Raw genomic sequence first — 24,629 nt, forward strand, 5'->3', positions numbered from 1 at the left:
AGTAAAGATTTTTCGAAATTTACGGAAATTCCGAGGTGAACACAAAGTTGTAGAGTGTAATCTCTGGCCTGTATCAGTTGACGCCGGGTGGTGGCAGAAAGGAGCCAGTCGTCCAGATACGGAAACACCTGGAATCCTAGGCGCCTCAGATGAGACGCTACCACTGCCATGCATTTGGTGAAAACCCTGGGGGCTGAGGTCAGACCAAAGGGCAGGGCTCGAAACTGATAGTGACTGGCTCCCAGCCGGAAGCGCAAATGATCTCTGGACGCCCTGGCCATTTTGATGTGGTAGTATGCGTCCTTCAGATCTATTGAGCACATCCAGTCGTCCTTCTGTAAGAATGGAAGGATCGATTGAAGCGTGACCATTCGAACTTTTCTTTCTTGACGAAGGTGTTGAGGTTGCTTAGGTCCAGAATCGGCCTCCAGTCCCCTGACTTCTTTGGAACTAAAAAGAACCTTGAGTAAGTTCCGAATCCTATTTGGTCCGCTGGGACTGGTTGGATGACTCTTTTTTCTAGCAGCTTTGAAATTTCTATAGCTGCTGGATCTCGCAGATGGGGCGGCACATCTGGGAGTCTTGTCTTTGGAATGGGGGTGGATAGGAATGGTATTCTGTAACCTCTGGTAACAACGCTTTTTACCCAGTTGTCTGTAGTAATGTTTTGCCAGGCCTGAGGGTATAAAGCTGCGACCCCGACTGCCTCCAGAGCAGGACAGTCGGGCCTCCTCTCAGGAGTGCTGGAAAGGTTTTCCAGGGGGGGGTATCCCTGTCACCTTGGTTTTGCGGACCCCCTCTGCCGCCAGGGTGGCGTCTTCCACCTCTGCCCCCTCCTCTGCCTCTAGAGGGGGCATCACCCTGCATGCCTGGAAAAGATCCTTGGGGTTTTCGAAACCACATTTTCCCACCGCGTTGCCCTTTGGGGTACGGTCTGGATGGGGTGGAAAAACGGACTCCAACAGCAGACAGAGTCTTTCCCTCCTGTTCACACCGGGTAAGGGTCTCCTTTACTTTTGGGCCAAAGAGAGTGGCACCATCAAATGGGGCGTTAGTAAAGGAAGACTTGAAGGCTTCCGCAAATGAACATAAGCGCATCCAGGATTGTCTTCGAAGAGCAATCGCTGAAGCTGCTGCCCTACTCGATCCTTCGGCTGCGTATGAGATCAGCCTCATGGATGAGTTAACAATGGATGTAAGGGTATTGAGATGTGCTGTAACTTTCTCTGAAAGAGCAGCATCTGTAGTACCCTGGAGGGTATCTCCCAACTCTTTGATTAGATCCCTCTGTAGACGTGTAAAGTGGGTCAAATAGTTCAGGGGTCGCTTAGAAAAAGCCGCTGAACTAAAAATGCGCTTCCCGTACCTGTCCATAGTCCTAGAATCTTTATTAGGCGGATGGACAGATGAGGAAGATTCCGACATCTCCTTTTTCGTGGCCGCTGCCACCACCATAGCGTCCACTGGAACTCCCTTTGTGAGGTAAGCCTTGTTTTGGGGTGCAGTAATATACTTATTAGGCTTTCTAGGGACTGGTTCCACCGTGTCAGGTGTCTCCCACGCCCTTCGAGCAATCAGCTCCATTAACTCATCGAAGGGCGGAGTGACCCAGGAGGAGGAAGGGCGAGCACCAAATGCCTTCAGCAAGACTGACTCATCCTCAGAAGGGGGAAGGGACTGCCAATCACCTCTCTGTTTTAGGATCTCCAAGATGTCAGCAAAAGAGACATCTTCTGAAGGTGACTTTGGGGACCCTTCTGACTCATCCAAGTCAGTGTCCGATGTTAATGATTCTTGTGGAGAATCTAAGTGTCTCCTCTTACACAATCTTTTCCTAGGGACTTCTTCGGGGGGAGCATCCGAAGAAGCCTCCAAGGAAGAGGGGACACCCTCCAGGGGTGGCTGAGACACCGGTGCTCGACGCTTGGATGTGACCGTTGGTGCAGAGGAGGATAACGGTCCTTTATGGGGAGGAGAGGCTGCTTCTACTGATGTGGTCGTCTGAGTAGACAACACCTTCCTCATGAGATCGAAGGCCCCCGGGTCCCGAGTCGAGGTATCTCCCGGTTCCGAAGAAATGGGGAGAATCCCCGAAACAGGCACCGAAGGTATCGACCCCGAGGACGGAACCAAGTCGATCCGAGCCGAGGCCCCGAGAGGGAGAGTCGGAACCGAAACATCGGTTCGACTCCCGGTCCCGAAACCAAGGATGGATCTTCGGCTCCGAGACTCCGGTACCGGATCCGACGGAGTCGAGGTGAACGGAGCCGACCGAGAAAAGGACAGTTGTGGCACTGAGGGCTCCACAATCAGTAGATCAGCCTCTTCTGGCTCCAAAGACTGGACAGGTCTCGGAGGAGGAACAGATGGAGATAATGGAAGGCCTTCAAGTCTCGACACCAATTGGGTGGAAACCGAGATGAGTTTGGATAAGGCCGTATTCTCCAGTAATTTCTGCACCACGCGGTCAACATCGGTGTCGGAGAGGGGCCTGGAAGAACGGGTCGAAGGAATCGAAGACGGAGCCGACCTCAACAGTGTCGGGGGAGGGAGCTCCGTCACCGGTTCCAAGACTCGAGGCTCGGACACTGACAACAGTTGAACACTCGGCCCCGAGGTCTGTGGAACCGGTGATCGAACCTTAACCGAAGAGCTCGGAGCCGATGACTTGGGCTCCGACGTCTTCGATTCCTTTGAGGACTTGGATGCCTGGTCTGAAGCATCCAGAGCCTCTTGAAAGGAAGGTTTCAATAAACCCCTATCCATGAGTTTCCTGCGCCTATCTGTCATGACCCTCCCACTGAAAGAATGACAAATAGAGCAGTCTTCTTGCAGATGGAGAGGGCCAAGACAGTAGACGCAGGAACTATGATTGTCAGTGATTGACATTTTTTGCCCACATTGGCAACGCTTAAATCCAGATTTAGTCTTCTCAGACATCTTAGCTAAATGTGGAAAAAAAGGTGAAAAGTCAAGTCCAGGTAGTAAGTCAAATCCGGTGTAATTGTCAAATCCAGTTAAAGAGAAAATGTCTATCCAGTAATTGTCAAATCCAGTTGTCAAATCCTAAAGGGGTGGTAGGCCCCGAGGGAAACTCTAATAAGTTTAAAATTAAACTTAAACGGAACCGAGAATTCCTCAACCGTACCACACACACACACTTAGTCACTAAACAAAGTTTATAGAAGAAATTTAAGTAGAAATAACAAGAAAAAAATCTTAATCTTAGCTTTAGTTGTTCGAGCTTGACCCAGTGATGCGAACGCTGCAGCGGCAAACTAGATCTGAGGTAAAGGCAGAGGGGGATTGTGGGTATTAGGTTGTCTCGAGCTTCTTCTCGATGCAGAGCTTGCAAGCGGCCGACACGGAGCCGAGGATCGGCTCCGAACCCATGTGTAAGAACAAACGGCGAGATTGAACACTCTCACATCAGTCCTTATTTTCCAGGTGGTCCAAGATGTGATGAAGTGTTAAGGCTACGGCATCTGCAGTAGAACAATTTGGCCTGTATGCAAATTGAAAAGGATCAAATGTAGCAGGTAGGCAGGATGTTATGTGATCCTTGACAATTTTTTCAAACCACTTCATCACTACTGAGGTAAGTGCAATTGGCCAGTAATCATTTAATGATGCTGGAGATGGTTTCTTGGGCAGTGGGATGATGCTGGTGGTCTTGAAGCATTTGGGCACTTTTTCCTGGCTGAGAGATATACTGAAAATGTCTGTGAAGACTGGTGCCAGCTGATCAGCACAGTTTTTAAGTAGCCTCCCTGGGATCATATCTGGACCAGCTGCTTTGCCCAGATGAACCCTACGTAGGTTCCTGCGTACCTCTTCCAAGTTGAGGCATAGTGATGTGGCATCTGCATTGGATGGTTATCTCTTTGGTATGGTTCTATCTGACTCCTCGAATCTACTGAAGTAGATATTTAGCTTGTTTAAAAAGTCCGGGTTATCATCACAACATGTGGATGGTGGCTTATAGTCAATAGCCATGCTAATGTATTCTGAGGTATTCCGAGAGAAGATTATCAATAATGAGTGTAGTGGGTTTAGCTTATGAAGTAATGTTTTGATAGTGGAGATAGGAACAGGGTTGATGTGGAAGACAGGGACTTTAGAAGACAGTTCAGTTAGGATGCAGAAGGAGGTAGGTGGATGGTTGCTTATGAGGGAGATGAATGAACGTATGATGTGTGAGTTGTGCTGGCTAGAAATAGGTTCAGTATGGCTGGTGGTAGCACGGGTTGGCTGGGCTGGGCAGCCTGGATTTAACAAATTGTTAATGGAGGACCTTAACTGTTTGGGGGTTTTAATAAGATCTGATTGATTTTTGGTGCAGCTGCAGACCTATATGAAGTTTTGGACATTGGTCTTTGTTTTATTATGAAGCCAAGATTTTCAGGCTTTGCCTTTGGCTCTCATAACATAGGCATAAGCTTATGTCTGTTCTAGAACCTGTGTATAGTATCATGCAGAATGAACTCAGTATGCAGTCACTGCCATGAACACTAAGGGCTTCAGACAAATATGGGTTGTGGCATATTGCAAGTGAAGTTTTTGAGAGACAAAGTCAGAAATGTAAAGAATAGCTCCATTACTAAAATACAACTATTTTATGATCAACACTCAAAAGGCAATCACATCACAACTCAGCACACTCATTGAAACCAAAGCATCTGTAAAACCCTAATTCACATAATAAAAAAATAATAATTTTTGCAAGGAGGCAAGCCCCCCCCCCCCACAACCCCTCATGTGGGGTCATCCTACTTTTATATATATTTATATAGCTGCCAAAATCTTGATATTAAAAAAATAAATGGAACTGCACTAGTAACATATTAGAATGCCACTTACTACTGGATCCTGTTTATGGGATGATGAAATCTGCAATAAAGGGTGTTTATTATGCAGTGTATGAAAGTGAACAAAAGAGATGGCTCTAACTGGAATTTTGCAATGTTCATAACAATCTCCAGGGACTGAAATAGGTTGTGAAGAGGCTCCCATGCAGACATTATCCTCTTCAGTGAGGGAAAAGCCAGGAGCCCATCATCCATGAAGGGAAACACATTTACTCATTGCAGTTTCAGGTTCACTAAAAGTATATTGAACATCCTGGTGAGTGAATTAAGGGGATATATATATATATATATATATATATATATATATATATATATATATATATATACAACTAGGAATTTTCAAAAACTTAGGTCTGTGAGAGAACCAAAATCTGTCTTGTTTGAAAGTTTACAGATATTAATTGCTACAACTACTATTTAGAAGCAGATGCTCAAAAAATGAAGTAGGAGAATATACTTTTTGTGTAAATAATTGTAATTAGTCTCAGGATGTAATTACTTAAATAGGTTATGGTTTATATTATCTGCAAAGAAAACATGCTAACTAAATTAAATGAGACACATAGATTTTACTTCAGAAAGATGGTGATTTGAGGAACTGCTCACATGGGAGGGCATAGCCAAGAGTATAAATGCGGGCTTAAGTTATCATTCCCTAGAATGTTAACGGCCTGACTATTATAAACAAAGTAAGACCAGATGCAGCATGCAAAGTAAGCAGTCATGCACAATTAGTCCTGTTACATGAAACTCACTTGAATAAGCAGGAAAATGAAAAACTGATAAAAGTGAATGTGGGAAAAGGTTTCTAATAAGTCTGGATAACAGAATGAAGAACAGGAGTGTCAATATTTATGAAGACGCATATAATAATAATAATTGAAAAGGAAAAATGTGACACATCTGGGGGATATGCAGCAGTGCATGACTATTGGTAAGGTCGAAGTATTACAGTAGCATCAGATTACATCCCACCATAACTAAAATACATGAAATTAAGACTATACTGGGAGAAATAATATAGTTTCATCCAGGGCTATTGACACTAAGCAGGTGGTCAGAGAGGGAAGGGTACTGGAACAACATATGGATGTTTTTGATTTCGGGATGTGATGGACAAACATCAGGATAATATTTCCTATGCTTATTATTCTGGAAAGTATAAATATTGGTTTGGGTTACATAGGTATTATACTGGTTAGGAGTGCAAACAAGTGCATCCAATTTTCTTTCCAATCATGCACAAGTTGAAATTAGATTAAGAGATGAGAGATGAGAGAAGCCAATGGATGTTTCTTATATATGTATATAAAGGTGAAGTTTGCAAACACTGACATGTTACTACACATGCACGAAGCAAAAAACTCGGAACTTGCAAAGTAATCTTAAACAAAAACAACCTGAAATATAATTTTTTGAAGAAGGGGCAAGACCCCCTGCACCTGTCAAACCCACTACTAATTATATATATATATATATATATATATATATATATATATATATATATCTATACATATATATATATATATATATATATATATATTTATATATTTTATATATATATATATATTTATAGGTTCATTGGTAGGTACTAGGCTATCTGCCCGAAGGCATTTATAAGTCTAGCCAGAATGTGTTAGCTTTCGTCGCCCCCTTAGATTAGTTCCCTGTGCCTCTGTCCAGCAGAGCCACTGAAGTGATCCCCGGGGTCTTTCTGTTTCCCACCCACTTGTCAAGGTTTCTCTTGAAGAGTGTTAGTGAGGAGCTCTGCTTAATGTAGATTGGAATCTTATTCCAAAGCATGGGAAGTCTCTGTGACAGGAATCTATCCCTCCAGCACGTCCTATTTATTGTTGTGGTGAGGTTTAGATCCGTAGAGCATGTGGCTCGAGGGGATAAGCTTTTCTTTAGGTGGAGCATGTCCATCAATTCTGGGTTGGACATGGCCTTGTATGTCAGGCAGAGATCACCTCTGAGTAGGCGGTATGCATCCGAGTACAGCTGGAGTTTCTTCAGTCGAGCTGCATAGGGCATCTGTTTGAGGCCAGTGATCCTCTTGGTGAGGTACTTCTGTGGTCTTTCCAGCTGTTGCAGGTGTCTTGTAAGATACATCCTAAATGGGGTGTTGTACTCTATGATGGGTCTGATGAGCGATGAGTAGAGGGGCAGAATGACCTCTTTTGATATGGATGCGAACCCTTTTGTGATAAGGTGTGCCACGTAGAAGGATTTTCTAACCACTTTGGCAACGTGATTATCAAAGGAGAGTTTACTATCTACTTGGGTCACCAGATCCCTTATTATGTCTTCCATATTTAGGGGATTACCACCTATGTGGTAATTTGTGGGTACTTTGTTTTTTCCAAAGGGGATGACTATGACTGGCATTTAGCTTGAGGCCATGATTTTGACACCAGGTGTCCATCTCAGTGAGACCCATTTGGAGGATGTCTGTGTCAGCCGGAGAGTCAATTATAGCCCCTAGTTTACAGTTGTCTGGAACTTGGTCAGCCATAGTCCTCCTGTGCTTGCCTGTTCCTCTGTGAAGTATATGGCGAACAGGAGGGGTCCTAGGACTGAGCCCTGGGGCAAGCCACTTGTAACTGGTTTAGAGTCAGACCTAGCTCCCACAACTCTTACCATGTGGGTTCTGTCCGTGAGCCAGCTGGCAACCCATCTTGTGATGTAGGGGTTTATGTTCAGGCTGGTGAGCTTGTCTATAATGCCAGAATGGGGAATGGTGTCAAAGGCCTTTGCGAGGTCTAGGTAGGCTGTGTGTACCACCTTTCCTTCGTCTATAGCCTTGGTAACTGTCTCAAAGAAGTCCACCAGGTTTAGGAGGCATGATCTGCCCTTAACAAAGCTGAACTGGGTAGGGTCCAGTGTTTGGAGGTTCCCAATGTCTCTGTTAATGAGTTCCATGATGATGTGCTCCATAGCCTTGCAGACCAAGCTAGTCAGGCTTATAGGGTGATAGTTCCAGGGGTCTGTTGTGGCTCCACCTTTGTGGAGCGGAATAACCGTTGCTGTGCACCACTCTATGGGTACGTAACCTGTGGAGATGCTGAGTTTGAACAGTGTGTTTAGGTGAGGGGTTAGTTCGTCTTTGAGCTTGTGTAGGACACAGCCTGGGACACCATCCGGTCCCATTGATGCTGTGTTTTTGACTTTGGAGAGGGCTGTTTTAACCTGAGTGTCTGTGATTTCAGGAGCTCTACATTCTTCTGGTATGGTTATGGGCCTTTTTGGGGGTGAGAGGGGGTGAAGTTTGCGCTAAACCTGTCTGCCAGGATGTTGGCAATATCAGTTGGTTCAGTGTATTTTGTGCCATTCTGCATTAACTCCGAGCAGATCTGAGCATTGCCACTTAGATTCTTGACATAGCTAGAGAATGCTTTGTGGTTATCTTTGAAGTCCTTGGCAATTTTTCTTTCGAAACTCACCTTGGATGATTTTACGATGGATCGTAGTTTCTTGCTGATACTGATCTGGGATGTCTTCCCTTCTTGGGATTTTACTCTATTCTGTACTAGTTTCCTCCTTCTATTGTATACATTGTTTATGGCAGGGATCCACCAGACTGGTTTCCTTTTCTTGGAGGAGTGAGTCTTGGTTTTGCTTGGGATAGCATGATCCATGCATTCTTGTAGGTGGCCGTAGAATGCATTAGTAAAGGATTTTGCAGCTTGGACAATGTTATCCTTTAGCATGGAGGCTTTGAAACTTTCCACCTCGGTCTTAAGTAACGTGAAGTTTGCTTTTGAAAATTTTTTCACGGTGGTTTCCTTGTCCGGGGGTGGGGGCGGAATGTGGATATCCAAAGTTATTTGTTTATGGTCAGATCTAACCAGTGAGGGGTTGACCTCTGTGTGTGGAGCACCGGTCGCCCATGTTGGTGATGACCAGGTCCAATATGTTGTCACCTCTGGTGAGAGTGCTGACCAGCTGAACCAGGGCATTTGAGTTTATAAATTCTAGGAAATGTTGGGCAAGGGAGTTAGTACTTGAGTAGTTCTCCCAATTAATGTTTGGGTAACTGAAATCACCCAATATTAGGGTGTTTGGTAGGACCTTTATATTTCCCAGTGTTTCCAGAAATGTGGAATGGGGGTCCTGGGACATGGTGGGTGATCTGTAGCAAGCTACAATTTGAATTGCAGTTTTGCCCATTGTTAGTTGCACGTGGATGACCTCTGAAGCATCGTGCTGTGCCACTAACCTGGAGGTGTGGGTATCCTTGATAAATATGGATAAGCCCCCGCCTTTTGTATTTCGGTCCGGGTTCTGTGGCCGAAATGCATGGTATGAGTTGTAGCCTGGTAGTGCTGTGTGGATCTCCGGAGCCTTAAACCAGGTTTCTGTTACTGCACATATATCGATTTTCTTCATACTGAGGAGTGCCTCGAGTGCATGCATTTTGAGCTTTAGACTTCTGGCATTGAGTAGCATTACCCTCAGTTTTTTGTTACTTGTGCTATTTATGGCGGTGGGTTTGTCTTTTGAGCCTTGCCTAAAAAAGGCACTATGGGGGTGGCAAGAGCCTTGGCCAGTATTTGAAAGCCTAAGGGTGACAGGTGCAAGCCGTCCCTAAGCGAAGCAGCGTGGCTTGTCGAGCATGTCATCCCAGGCGGACAGACACTGGATCCCCTTTGAATAACACCAGAAACTTAACTTGTTGAAACTGACAATTTTTTCTTTATACTGTGGTATCATTCTTGGTGATGGCAGGATGCTACTCAGGGTCAGGGTCATACCAGCCCGGGCTACAAGATCAGAGAGCTCTTCTATGTCTCTTTTCGTGTAGTCCAGGGAGGTAAGGCTCAGGTCATTCACACCACCATGGACAATGACAGAGTCGTATTTGTACTTGTTCTGGAGTGACCTGAGTGCTTGTGTTATGTGGTGGATCCTAGCACCCGACAGACAGCTAACAGTAACCTTCTCCTTATTCAGCCTAGTGAGTGGGGTGTCAGTGTGCCTGACTATACAGTCACCTATTACTAGTATGTTGGGTATGTTATTTTGCTTTAAGGGCTGTGATTATATGGCACACTGGTTTTGTGAAGTATGTGTTTCATGATTTGTGTTGGGGGGTGGAGGTTTCTTGGATGTCTGCTTTGGAGGTCTCTGTTGCTTTTGCAGATTTTTATTTAGAGCATCCGAGTATGTTTTCGTGTATTTATGTGTGTTTTTGCTGGTGCAGGTTTAATGGGTCTATGTGAAACTGGTGGTGTGATGCAAGTATTTCCCTTCTCCTCTTGACTGTCTGATCCAGCCTTGGGTTGAGAGAGCTTAGCCTCCAGTTTGGCCGTATAATTGCATCTCTCGCATGTATTAGTGTTTGGTGGTAGGAGGAGGGGGTTGTCTGTGTACATGAGGCAGCTGTAACATTGCCTCAAAATGCCCACATTCACCAGCTGGACTGGAGAGTACACCTGAAACTGCCCTTTGGATATGCCTGGATAGGTACAGTGAACTGTTTTACTGAATGGCTGGTAAGGTTGATTACAGAGCCTTGTCCTTCTGTACAGTACAGGAGGGTCTAGTGCTAGGGTTTATAAGTGCTTGCTATGAGTTTTGAGCAAGTGCTGGGCTGAGAAATGAATGGCTTGAGTGCTTAAGTTGAAAATTTGTCTAGTTCCAAAGGAAAAATTGAAGAGGAGACTTTGTGGAGCCGGGAAGAGTTATACCCTAGCTAGCCGGCGCTGCCTGGCATGAAAAATCGGGCAAATGCGGTAGTTATAGAAGAGATAGAAATTAGCCCAAAATCATCAATAAACTACTAATTTCAGGGCTGAAACCACTCCTCCAGGGACAGATAGGCTGCTCAAAGCTCCCCTCTCTCACAGGTGAACCGAGAAACTTCCTTCTATCCAAGTAAGGTATGGGCAAACACAGAGATTTGTAACACAGCCCTGAATTCAGCACTTAACCAGAAAACTGGACTATACTAGCTTAGAAAGGCAGGAAACAAGTATATATTTTTGTTTTTTTCAGAAAATAATGCAGATACAATCAAAAAAACTCTTTAAATGCACAGAAAATTATACTTATTATTATATATCTCAGATCAGAGTTGTAGTCAATGCCACTAGTAATAAAGTAGGAAGAAAAACAAATACATTAAAAGCAGATAAATATAATGCAATTTTTTTTTATATATATAAAACAATAGAAAATGAAAAACTGATTTAAACAAGTTACCCAATTAACCAGAAAAAAGCTCAAAACTGAGCCCTGCTCCAGCAGTCTTCAATCAGACAAGTTCTAACTGCACACTCCTGCTGCTAGGGTGCATGAGAACCTTCTCCAAAAAAAGATGGCCTGGGTCAGTGCTCAAGTTATACAAACAAAGCTGGATTCAGCAGGCCTGAATCTGGTCTATGCTGCAGCAATAAGGCGCACCAATTTCAGAAAGAAACAGTTCAAATAAGCAAGTACAAGAAATTTCCAGCTCAGAAGGGCAGAATCCAGCCTCCCACAAGAGTGCAGACCACACCTTCTTAATGTAAAAAAACTGGCCCAAAGCTCAAGTGCTTTAACAAGAACTAATATATATATATATATATATATATATATATATATATATATATATATATATATATATATATACCAACTCCAAGAAAACATAATCTCGGGGAAAGAGCATATTTCCCTACACCCAGAACTGCGCAGTCTTGCACACCTGTTGATCATCTTAGTCAGACAAATTTGTCACATGTTAAGAAGCAACCTTCTTCTCACTGACTAGATAATGAATTAGAACTGGAACTGCTTTCAAAAGTAGTCTGGAATGAATGTAAACTTAAATTCAATAACTAAGTCTAGATAAAAAACAGAAGAAATGTGACTAAATAGAAATATTTGAAGGGGCTAGGGAAAATAAAAATGATACACAAAAATAGGGCAAAGGCAAGGGATGTTCATTTACATAACCAACTGAAAGAAGCTAAGGAATGTCTTTCCCACCACCAACAAAATTGAAACCAGTGAAGGCCCCAGTCTTGAATACTTTTTTTTTTTTTGGACTACCTTAAGGCTACTAAAATGCTGGTCCAGAAATTGTAACACTGAAGAACAGAATGACAAATTGTGAAATCGAAAGTCCTGATCAAAGGGAGGAAGGTAAGGTGCCCAAAAAGGAAATTATGGAACAGTATTATTTTATGTTGTACAGGAAATATCGGGTGGTAGAAAAAAAGTTAAAGAAATGGGAAATTACTTACATGGGATGAAGTTGCTCAAAAAGGAAGACCTGACAAGAGTCATATTTCTGTAAAGATGTAATTATAAATATGAAAACTGAAACAACACTGGAGACAGAAGGGGTTCCAATACAGATTTTGAAAACTAGGAATGCTGAAATTCTAAAAATCTGAGCAGGCTTACTTAATAACATGATGTAGGGAACTGAGATGTCGCCATCATAGAAAAATGTAGACAATATCATTATTCCAAGGGAAGGGAATGGCTCCATGGATTTGGGGTCATACTGACCAATATCAATCCTTAACCATAAATACAAGGTATTTGCAACAATTCTAGCTAAGAGACTGGCAAAAATTTAACAGGGTTATTACATTTGGATCGGTGTGGCTTTCCACAAGGGAGACAAATCTTTGAAAGCATCAATAAGACTTTGACAATTCAAAAAGACGGACACTTGGGGCGGGGGCACTTTTAACAACTAAGTTAAACACAGAAAGGTATTTGAGAACGTTAGTTGGAGTTTTCTAAAGAAAATACTGAAGCTATTGTATTTCCCACATAATATAATTAAGGTTATCTCTGGGATCTATTTGGAACCAGATGCAATGATAAAGTGTGAAGGCAGACTGTCAAATACAATAAAGTTTATCCAGAGGGACATGACAGGGATATACACTATATTCCTTACTACTTGCAATGTATCTTGGACTAGTGATTAAAGAAATTAGGGAATCAATAATCAAAGGACATATCAAGTATGGTAGAGTAGATAAAATAACTCTATTTACCAGTCATATTATACTATATCTCTCAGACCCAAAGTCAGACATATTGACTTTGTTTGCCAAGCTAAAAAGACTCAACAGTCTGACAGGATACAAAATAAGCAAATTCAAAATAAATGAATAGGTCCAGAGCTATCCATATTTGTGGGGACATGGTAGAATGAAATATTTGGGTATGTGGTTAATGATTGAGAAAGTTAAGCTGCTAAAAAAGTGTTGAACCAAATGGTGCAAAAATATATACAAACACTGAAGCACTGAAACCTATGAGTAGTGGATAACATTCAAAAAGTACAGGCTGTGAAAATGTTTACTGTACAGTTGATATTTTATGTTGTCAGGTCTACTTCTATCAACCAAAAAATGAAGTATAGAGGAGAGAGATAAGGAGCTTTAAGTGGGAAGACAAGAAAGAGAAGGTAATTTGGGATAAACCTATCATGCATGTTAGTCTGTGAGGGCTCAGATTGCCATATGTAGAATATTTTAAAGTGGTGTAGCTTAAGCTAATTTCCTTGGCACAACTAAAAGCTTTATCTCCCAAAGTGGAAGCAAATGATGTTGGAACAAGAAAAGATACCAATATTAGAAGTTGCAGTAGGGATTTGGCAGGTGTTTCAGAAAGCCCAGCATGAACAATATGCTGAAATGGGTTCACTTTACAATTTCAAAATACTGAAATACCGAATTTCAGTATTTCAAAATCATAAAGTCGAAAACTGAAAATCGCGAAAGTGCATTATCGCGAATTCGAATATCTCGAATTCGCAGTTATGGCTTATGGTACATGGCGTGCGGTGTTGGGAGTGTATTGTATATGGATGTAGGTGCAATTGAAGGTAAGTGAGTGTTTTGTAAGGTTTTTGTGTGGGAGTTTGAGTGTGTCTGAATGTGTGGATGTATGTATACGTGTGATGTTTGTGTGTGTGCAAAGGACTGTGAAATGTGTGGGTGTGTGTTTCCTTTTGGTGTCTGTGCGATCTCGGAGTTAGTATATATAGGTAGGGGGGGTGCAGGGGGGCTTGCCCCCCTGCTTACATGTAGTGTAGGTTTGTTTGTTTGTGTTTTTGTGTTTGTGTGTGTTTTGTTTGTTGTAGTGTGGGTTGGACAATTTATGTGTTGTGTGGTGTATGGTTTATATGTGTTCGTGATTGTGTGTTTCGCGATTGTGTGTTGTCGGGATTATGGACGTTCGACTTTATGATTTTGAAATAATGAAATTCGGTATTTCAGTATTTCAAAATTATAAAGTGAATCTGCTGAAATACATGTAAATCATAATGCTAGGAGGCTGTTAAATGGCAAGGAGACATCAGAGTGGAGGGTTTGGGTTTTGCCTGTAAGTTTCACTGAGAAAACAGAACTGGAGCCCAAACACAGAAGGTTGAACTCCTATGGACAAGAAAAAGGTTTAGAACTTAGGTTTTGTGAGCAAATGATGATAGGAAAAATGATCTGTGACTTAACAAGGGGCAAAGATAAATTTGATCTAAAAGGAAAAGACAATTTAAGTCATTTGGGGATGGCAGCAAAGCTAAGGGAAAACAAAAGAAAATGAAATGCATACAACAAGGTGCCAGAAAGATCTCAAGAGGCAGTCAGGAAAAGTTTGTTAAATAAGGACTACTAAGTTTTAAGCAAAATGAAGGAAATATTTTCAGGACCAATCAGACAAGTTTGGTGTAAAAGGTTAAACAGACAACACTCATCAGAAAAACTAGAAGGAAATTTGCCCCATACCTAAATATGCCACTAAATCAAAGAAATTCATGATCTTTACCTGGAAATGTTTGCACTGATACTTCTACCCAACAGCTAGGTTACATAAGATTTTTCCAAGCAGAGACAGTCTCTGTTGGAGCTGTAATAAAAGGAAAATGGTATACAGGAGCATATTTCTGAGAGTGTGAAGAGAAACATATATAAGAGGGACATCTAGATGCTTTTGGGGCTTATTATAAATGAAGAAATATGCTTCACCATAGATTTGATATTGTTACGCTAGGTTGATTTTAACCACCATGATTATGTATCTCTCTCTCTTTCCTGCTTACACACCATGTGGAACATCCAAAAACAAGCACTTGTTGTTTCTGTAGCAATTATGGGTTTTACGGGCTCAGGTTGTTGTTTCTGTAGCACTTATGGATTTTATGGGCTCAGGTTGCTAGCCCAAGGCCCAACCCTCCTTGGAGGATGCACCACACACATTTGCATGCACACACTCACACCTAGGACCAATTTAGAGTGTCCAATCCACATACTGCATGTATTTGGAATGTGGGGGGAAACTAGAGCACCCAGTGGAAACTCACGAAATGCAGGGAGGACATGCAGACTCCACACAGAAGGCACCCCAGTGAAGAATCGGCCCAGAGACCTTCTTGCTGTGAGATGACAACATTAACCACTACACCACTGCACCACCCATGATTATGTCAGGGTATTATTATCATTACTATTACTGGCTGCCAAAAAAAGTGATTAACTTGAAATTGGAAGTTGAGAGGCCACCCACCCTTAGAGGTGCCGAAACAAATACTGAAAGAATCTCAGAACCTTGAATTATATGAAAAGAAGAACAGGGCACACTATAAAAAATAAATTGAATAAGTGGGATAACTGTGTACTTAATGATCAATAGCATTCTTAAGGATTCATGGCTTGTGCTGTCTAATTTTAACCAATATCACTGTCTTTCACTGAATAAACGGGTGATGAATTAATCATCAAACTTTTTTTTTTCATATACTTTATGTGTTTGTAAAGGAAGGACAATAATCCATATGGCTGGACTATTCTGTTTAACAACATATTGCTAAAAATGTGTTATTGTTAGTGTGATAATGTGGTTATGATTAATAAAGGTTGATTTTGCAAAAAAAAAAAAAAAAAAAAAAATGCATGGGGGCTGAACTGATAAATGCTGTCTCTTACCTGGAAGTGTAGGAACCTTCTCTTGGAAGTCTGTGCATGGAGGAATGCATCCTGGAGGTCCACAAAGCACATCTAAAATCCTTCTAAGAGAAAAGATAAGGATGGATTGTACCACAATCATCAGAAATGGTTCTTTTGAGATAAACTCATTTAGTCCTCTCAATTTCGGTAAATGCCTGAGGGCCTTTGACTTCTTGGCTACCAAAAAAATTAGAATAATAACCTAATCTTTTCTGGTCTGGTGGAACCTCCTAGATGGCACTTTCTGGAAGAGGTCTGAAACCTGTTTTCTTGCTGTATTCTAGATCGAGTGAGATATCTGGCAAAGGGACGGAGTGGCTCTGATGTGGCTGTGGGAGGGCACTGTTCAACCACTGGAAATTATTGCCCCTTTCAACTTGTCCTGTATGACTACAAATGGAAAGACAGATTACCTACCAACCGCTTTCATAGCAGGACAATTGGGCATGGTTTCAAGGGTTCTGGTGCTGTCCACCTTAGGAAGGATAGTAGTTCCCCTGTTGTTGCTAAGTCTATCTTTGGTGACCATAGTGAAAGATACCTCGGGATCTTTGGTTCCTTCCCAGCCTTTGATTCTACTGCTGTTGGCCACTCCTGCACTAGAGGGTAACAAGGTTTCCCTTGTGTCCAACAGAAAAGAGATTCTTTGCAGAGTCTGAAATTTCACAACAGCCAAAATGATCTTTCATTCTCTTTCCATGTTCTCCCAGTGTATCGTAACATTAGGCCCAAAAACAGTGAAACCGTCAAAGGGTGAATTTATAAAGGACGCCTTTATATCCTTATTGAAATCTATTAACCACAGCAAAGTGAGATGGTGAAGATAATGCCTAGGTCTACTGCAAAGACCAAACCTTCAACTGCTGGTAAGCTAATATCAATATGAAGCTGGAGATGGATGGTGCAGTTGCCAAAGGCGATAGCAATCTCTATTTTAGCTGTCTGTCTCACAAATAATCTAGTAACTAATGAGTGTCATCTGTTACTTCCCTCTGGAGTATAAATACAAATATGTCCCCCAAAGGAAAGGGCAGCATGTGACAACATAATTCCTAAATCTACCATGGGGCTTGTCGTCTTATAAAGGGGATGCACAGGAGGGTTCTGCAGGGTAAGAGCCATTTTACAGGCAGCTGCAGCCAAAACAGAATCAGATTTGAAGGTTTCGCTTCACCAACTGCAGTCTAATATCTTGCTTTGTCTCTGTGGGACAGGTGCCACATATCAGGGCTATCTTATGCTGTTGCTCTTGCTAGTTTTACAATTTTGTCTATTGCAGTACCACCCAGGAATGTGTTTGTGAGGTCCAGGATACTCTTGTAGAGTCTCTGCTGGAAAGAACACAAGGTCTATGGTCATTCCCTTCTCTACCTCATCATTTTAAAACTTCTTCAACTGTGGCGTTATTGGGAGAATGGTTAGGAATTTACAGCTTCTCTGTCTTTGATATCTGTGGTGGAACACTTTAGTGGAGAGTCAGTGTTCTTCTTGTTGAACATATGTTTCTAGCCAGGCCTTGGATGTGATGGGTCCACAGATTAGGAGACAATATGTATAAGGATGGATACTGTGGACAGAACCTGCATGAGGATTTCTAGGCCACTTATCCTGCTGATCAACTATTCTGTGTCATCAAATTTAGCCTTTTTAGAATGAAAAAAACACCTTTCTGTCAGTCAAAGATGTTAGGCTTTTAGACATATAAGTTTGCCAGGAAAGTTTTAAGAAACAAATCATACAGATAAAGTAGGTACAACATCACCAGATATACCACAAAAAAACAACTCCATCAAATTTAAACTTTTTTTAGGATGAGGAACTGGACAGTTTTGCTTATGCTTCTCAGCTACAGAAGGGAGGGGGTGATGGAAACACTCTTAAGGCCTAAGTAGAAAGAGAAAGCTAGTAGAACTCAAAATAATCAAAAACAGAGGAAAAAAGTCAGTGATCTAACCTGCGTCAAAGACTAGAAAACACACCTCTCAACTTCTTAGCTCAAGAAATCTTGACAAAACCAAAAATAATGGAGGACAAGGGCCCTAAAACGGGGACAGATTCTAAATACTGCCCCCATAAACTTAGACAGTTGCTAAAATAGCAGGTTTTAACTTAATATGCATTTTCCAAAGAACATGAAGTCAGAAAGCCAAATGTCTTTCATTGTTTAGTTACTTCAGTCCACAACTGTTTGAAAGTCACAAATTTTATGAGGAAATGTCCAAATAAGAGGAAATAATCCAGACATTCTGCAAAAACTACACAGCTGAGATGTATGTTAGAAAACAATAGAAGCAAACAGAAAATTAACAGTGTATAATTAATAATGCAAAGGAAACAATACCACAAAAATTAAAATGTTAAAAGTAGCAACCAGGGGTCTTGTATCTAATGTGTCCAAAATGATATAGCAAAATATATTTGGAGAAGAATGTCTCAAAAAAGAGCATTGGGAAAAAGTACTAGTAGGCTAGAAAGTTTCAGATTACAAACTACTTAACGCTTGATAGCATTAGCCCTGCTGTTGATGTGTACAGATCTCCCAATAACAGATTTCAAATTAAGTGAAACAACCTATCTTGAGAGTTGGACATCCCATAATGATTTCAAATGATGTCAAACAACCTCTCTCGAGAGCTTCATACAACTTACCTTGTATTTTTAGTGAGGCAGTACTCTGTTGATCTCCGCAGACACAGGTGTACTTTCCAGCATCTTCAAGTTTTAAATCAGAAACTGTAAGTACAACGGAAGTGCCTCTGTGCTTAATCTGGTACTTCTGACTTGGGCTAATAATTGTAGAATCTTTCCTCCACTCTACAGGAATATCAGGTTTACTCAGCCTACAGCGCAGTGTGACTGTGTCGCCTTCTTCTGCCTCTTTGTTTTGAAGTTCCTCTTTAAAGACTACAGGAACATCTAAAGTCAAAAGAGAATATAGAAGAAATGAACATTCAATTCAGAAACAAAGAAACCTACTATGATTCTCAAATAAGGTAACAATTTGAGGACTAGTAGCAATCCTAGAGAAATATGATGGTGAAGCAAAAAAAAAAAAAAGGAGGCAGATTAGATGGCATTACTGTTATTGAAAGCCAGGTCAGATGACACTAGGGTAAAAAAAAGCAATAAGTAGGTTATACAAGGCCCCGAAACACAGTAGAAATGGTCAATGTACAAGTAAATTAGTAACAATGTGGGGTAAGAAACTAGAGGTAGGGGGACTGGAAGAAAGATAGCAGGACATTTGTAATATACCAAAGAAAGTAACAAAAGCTAGAAAGTTTCAGATATTTCGATGCCGGTGTCTGCACAGGTACTTTAATACTCCACACAAAATGAGTAGGATGTTTCAGGAAGCGAATGGGGAATGTTGGAGATGTCAACAAGAGCAGACAGGCACCTAGAGACATGTCTTTTGGACTTGTAACAAACTGCAGAAACTCGATACTAATTGCAAAAATAAGTGCAAAAAATTTTAGGTAACTATTATACAAGTAAATAAACTGACTGATTGTTATGCCATGTAGGGGAGGCTTCAACCACGAGTTATAGAAGGGAGTTACGGTCTCTGCTATGGTTAGTTTCTAAGAAAGCTATAACCAGGAAATTAGAAATCTACACAGGAACCTAGGGTTTTAGATGTTATAAAATTAATACAAGTACCTAAAGAGCAACAGCTGGCCATACTAAAAGGCAGAAGCAGTAAATATCATGGCAGAAAATAGACTGAGATACAGTATACAGTGTACTGCAGCAAGATGTGAGCTAAAATACTGTAAGGGTTTATCAATCAAGTGGTGTGACACTAGGGAGATTTTGGAGGTCACTTAACTATGGCATGGTAAAGGATAAAAAGGAGGTCTAATAAATGGCTTAAAATCTATTAGAATGGAATACGAAAAGGTAAGAAAATTGTTAAAAAAGGCTGTTTTAACTGTTCAAAGTATTTTCCCAGGCCACAGGTCTGCTGTGTAAAACTTATTTGAAAGATATTAGACATTTAAAAGTTGGAACCAACTGCCTGAGAGTTAATTGACTGTACTGATGAAAATATCTGTTATACTGCAATGGCTGTGGAGTTAATAAAGTTGATTTACAAGAAATAAATACATAAATAAGGTTACAGTGAACATCACAGTGAAACACAACATTCAGGAAGTATAAAATACACACAAAATTAGCAAGACAATGGATAACAGCAAGTAGAGCACAAGGAAACTGGAAATATTTATGGAAAAAACGGCTTCAAAATTAATTAAAATGACAATTCAATGGGTTAAAAAGAAAGATTAAACATGTAATACCTATGTGATGGAATGAGGTAAGATAAAATGGCAACTGCAAGGGAATATCAGTCTTTGTCAGAGAACCTGCCCCACATCAACACAGATTCTTCATGATTCAATTCACCATAAACAAAATCAAGTATGACTTCACAGCCAACTATATCTCTGTCAATGTATCCCACTGAGCACAATAACTAGCTTAATGTCACAAATTATATCACAATAAACCCAAACACATTTCTTCTATTTGTCTTCAACTGACCCACAATAAACTGGCTCAGACTACATAACGAAACATGCTCAATGCATCCTTAACTATGTGAACAGGTAGTAAACATCACTACTAGGAACACAAAATCCTGAATTTTTGTCCTTATTAATACTGCCGTCTCTTGTATAACTCTTCAAATATCATACTCATAGGTTTCTAGGTGTGTACTAGGCTAATGGCCCTGGAGCTTATATAAGCCTAGCCCAAGAAGATTCCCTGGCATCATGTTGCCCAAAACCTTTGTTAAACCAGACCACATATCACTGATTTTCACATAAAAGGCTGGAGGTAACCCCAAATTAATACAACAGTATTTAAGGAGTTCTGAAAAATAAGGCCCCCAGCTATTTAGGAATGCAATTAATTTCCAATGCATCTTTATCCAGAATTACCCTATAAATGGAGCCAAGGTCTTCATCTCTCAATATCCAGAATTACCCTATAAATGGTGCCAAGGTCTTCGTCTCTCAAGTGTAGTCCCATATATATATATATATATATATATATATATATATATATATATATATATATATGGGTCTACCTGATTTAACCAAAAGCTTCAAACGCCGACAACGAGAACACCGACACCAGAAGATCGACAATGGAGAAGACTGACAGTTGAAAATCCCGATGCTGAGAACACCGACATGTTAAGGTAAGTGTGCGGTAGGGACAGATGTTAAGGTTAGGGGGGGATTAAGTGAGTTAGGGTTAGGGTGCGGGTAAGGTAAGTGTACGATAGTGACGGGCCTTAGGGTTAGGGTTTGGATTAAGGTTACTGCATAGATAGTTGTGTATGTAAGGTTTAGTGTAGGTTTGTAAGGTGTTTGGTGTGCTTGTGTTGTGTGTGTGTTTTTCGGAAAAGGTATTTGTTTTGTTGATTGTCGGGATTGTGGTTTGTCGGGCATGTGAAGTGTCGTGTTTTTTGAACTTTTGGTTTTGTGGTGTCGGTTATTTCATTGTCGGTGTTTTGGCATGTCAGCGTTATCAGGTAGACCCATATATATATATATATATATATATATATATATATATATATATATATATATATATACACACACACACACACACACACACACATATATATATATATATATACACATACACACACACACACACACACACACACACACACATATAACTGTACAAAGTGTTTTCCCAGGCAACAGGTCATCTGTGTAAAACATTTGTAGAGAAACCAGTGTTTACTCATACCAAATACACAGGAAAATTTTAAAACAATCACTTATTACCTAATACTGATATAAATAAATTCTGCAACAAAAGGGAAAAAAGTAAAAATTTCTTATAGGCTTTCATATACTCCCCACCTTAATAGGGCACTCAAACCTGCCAGCAAAGAACTTAAGACAGCAGCCATAATACACAGGGCTGATTATGAACTCATAATTGCCACTGATACAAAAAGTAATTATAAACATTCAAGTACATTACAAAGATAAGGAACATCCATTACTGTTGAAAACTGATTCACAATGATACCACACACTCTGCTCTCAAAGAAGTAGCTATATCCTATCTGATAAATTTGCTGCAAACATCAGCTGACCTTCTTACCATCATAACTGCCCTCCTAATTCTTCAGTCTCTCCTCTTCCTGCCAAGATCCACAAAGAACAAGTCCTAGGAGCTATTTTTAGAACATCGGCAACTTGTCCACTGATATGATGATTTAAACTTGATAAACAGTGCCAGCTATGACATACCAGAAGATCTATCTATTAATCTTTAACTAGTGTTACAACAAGTTATGTCCCCAAAGCCTGGAGAACATCCATCATGATGATCCTGCTGGATGACATCAATTACTTTTGATGGGAAAAAGTGGATTGACCCTACCACAGGCACGTGTCTAATTACCAGGGAGGTTAAACCTCTGATCCCGGTAACTAGTGATCCACCAGTCTTACCTCCCTTGTTCGTAAAGCCATGCAACACATAATTTCTGACTTCATATATCTTAGACATTGATAATCTCTCACCCAGGATCTTCTTCAACTTGGGTCTGTCAAAGGTAGGTCATTCCTTCCTAACCTTGCAAATGTCTTCAAGAGGGTAACTGAGGAAGTTGATGGTGGTTATGCAGTGCACACGGCATACTTGGACCAGGTCAAGGAATTTGATAACACCTATGTGGTCACTGTTGACAAACTGGTGAACCATAATATCACTCTACATGCAGTGAGGCGGATAGCAAATCAGTTACTGGAGAGAACACAGGTCATTAGAATTATAGGCACCACCTCAGAAAATAAAAATGCCACAACTGAGACTTCCTCAGAGCTCAGTACTGGGTCCCATTCTATTTGTCATTTCTTTCTTTCTTTGGTCTACTAGCCACTAGCCCAGGTCTCTGCATCACAATATTTGCTTATGACTGTAAACAAAAAGTTGTTATTCAAACACTCTCAGATGTGAAGGTAGAAGGGCAGGAATGTGCAAATAAATGGCACAAGGACATAGACTTCAAACAAAATGTAAAAAAAAATAACCAAATTACTCCACTGTATTCAGCCAAGAGGTAATATACAATCCATTTATTAAAATCCAGGTTAAGCTCTTTCGTACAACTCCAGGACTTCTTCAGAACTAACAAAAGTGGAAAAACACCACCTTCTTATACTCCTTCAATAAATCCATTATCCAATTAACTGGTAAAACAATGAGTCACCTTTTTAACCCTTTCATCAACATAATAGTTAATGCATTTTGTCTTGAAAACATACATAAAAACATTGTTGCTTATTCAAAAACACATAACACAAGTAGTGCGTATAGTACATAAAAACTCACAAATACATGTAAGTATATACAATGAAATAAAAATGCAAATGTGTGAAAATAAAAATACAAATGTATGACTAATCCATCAGACCAACAAAAAACATTCACAACTTAGCTGCCCTCCTTTTTAACACAGAGATAATAGAAATGTGATCGTTGAGACCTGGGTTTTGCATAGCATCCAACCTAAGCTGCCAGAGGAGTTCCTTATATTCTATCATATTTTCCCAGGCTCCACCCCTGGCATTCGCTGGAACTATTTCTAAGATGCCAAAAACAAATTTTTTAAACCCTTCACATACACAAGAATGTCTGTATAGTACATTCGTGTGATTGCCTCTCTTTATATCATACAGGTGTTCATAAATTCTTTTGGACAATTTTCTCTCTGTTTTCCCTATGTAAAATGAGTGGCAAACATTACAGAGGGCCAAGTAAATATGACCAACAGTGTTGCAGTCGCCTTTCCTAAAGGTAATTTTTGTACGAAAACAGTTGTTCAAAATAACATCTCCCATATCAACAATAAATTGGCAGTAAATGCACCTTCTACATTTGGTGGTCCCTTTTTTATAAATCTCTGTGCCCTTTTCCAATATTTTCTTCACGTTCTTGTTCAACTTGTGAATAAAGACAGGGGCACTCCCTACATGCTGAAACAACTCATCATCCGTTCACAAAATCACCCAATTCTGTGAAATAACTTTTTTATTTTGTGGTTAATTTCATTATACTTTATAACCATAGCATTTTTAAATGAATCTGTATCAATTGTGTTATTCAGAACTATTTTACCTAGAAGTTCTGGTCTGCCCAATATACAAGTGAATCTGTCCTCTACTTCCTTCCTAAGGATAGTTAGCATGTCCAACGGGTACCCCTGCCAAAAACATAGATGTCATTTTTCTCAACTCTTTCTTAAACAGTTTCTCAATTGAGTGCATCCTAGCTGCTTGAATGAATTGCCCTTTCACTACGTTCCTCTTACAGTATCCTGGATGCCCACTGTCAAAATGGAGGAAACAATCAGAATATGTTTCTTTTCTATAAATACATGTCAGTGTCCTGTTTTGTATTCTAAGGTGATTATCCAGGAAATGTGTGTCATCCTTGTTGTAATTATATGTAAACCTAAGGAATGTTGTAGTACATTCAAGGTAACCCATAAATGTTACTATTCCAGTAGGGTCACTCTTCCATACAAAGAACATATCATCCAAATGTTTTGAGTAGTTCAACCACTGTGTGGCATATACAGAGTTCAGGATAAACTTTTTCTCCCAGCTTAACATCACAATATTAGCAAAACTGGGGGCACACGCTGCCTCCATTGCAACACCAGTGATCTGTTTAAAGTATTCCCCTTCAAAGTACATAAAATTGTTGGTTAGGACTATCTCCATAAGATTAACCAAAAATTGTACCCCTTGCCATTTGAATATTTTGC

At 40.5% G+C, this 24,629-nt stretch overlaps 1 protein-coding gene across 1 annotated transcript in view; it reads right to left on the reverse strand.

Annotated features, from left to right (window-relative positions):
- Window positions 1–24,629, reverse strand: part of OBSCN (obscurin, cytoskeletal calmodulin and titin-interacting RhoGEF) — a 4,979,884-nt gene that overhangs the window by 1,729,460 nt on the left and 3,225,795 nt on the right. Inside the window, exon 49 of the mRNA XM_044066040.1 lies at window positions 18,470–18,736. Coding sequence (XP_043921975.1) covers window positions 18,470–18,736 — 267 coding nt within the window. The remainder of the gene's footprint in view (window positions 1–18,469; window positions 18,737–24,629) is intronic.

This window comes from Protopterus annectens, chromosome 3.part0 (genome assembly GCF_019279795.1).
Source record: "Protopterus annectens isolate FY-2018-M chromosome 3.part0, PAN1.0, whole genome shotgun sequence".
NCBI lineage: Eukaryota > Metazoa > Chordata > Ceratodontiformes > Protopteridae > Protopterus > Protopterus annectens.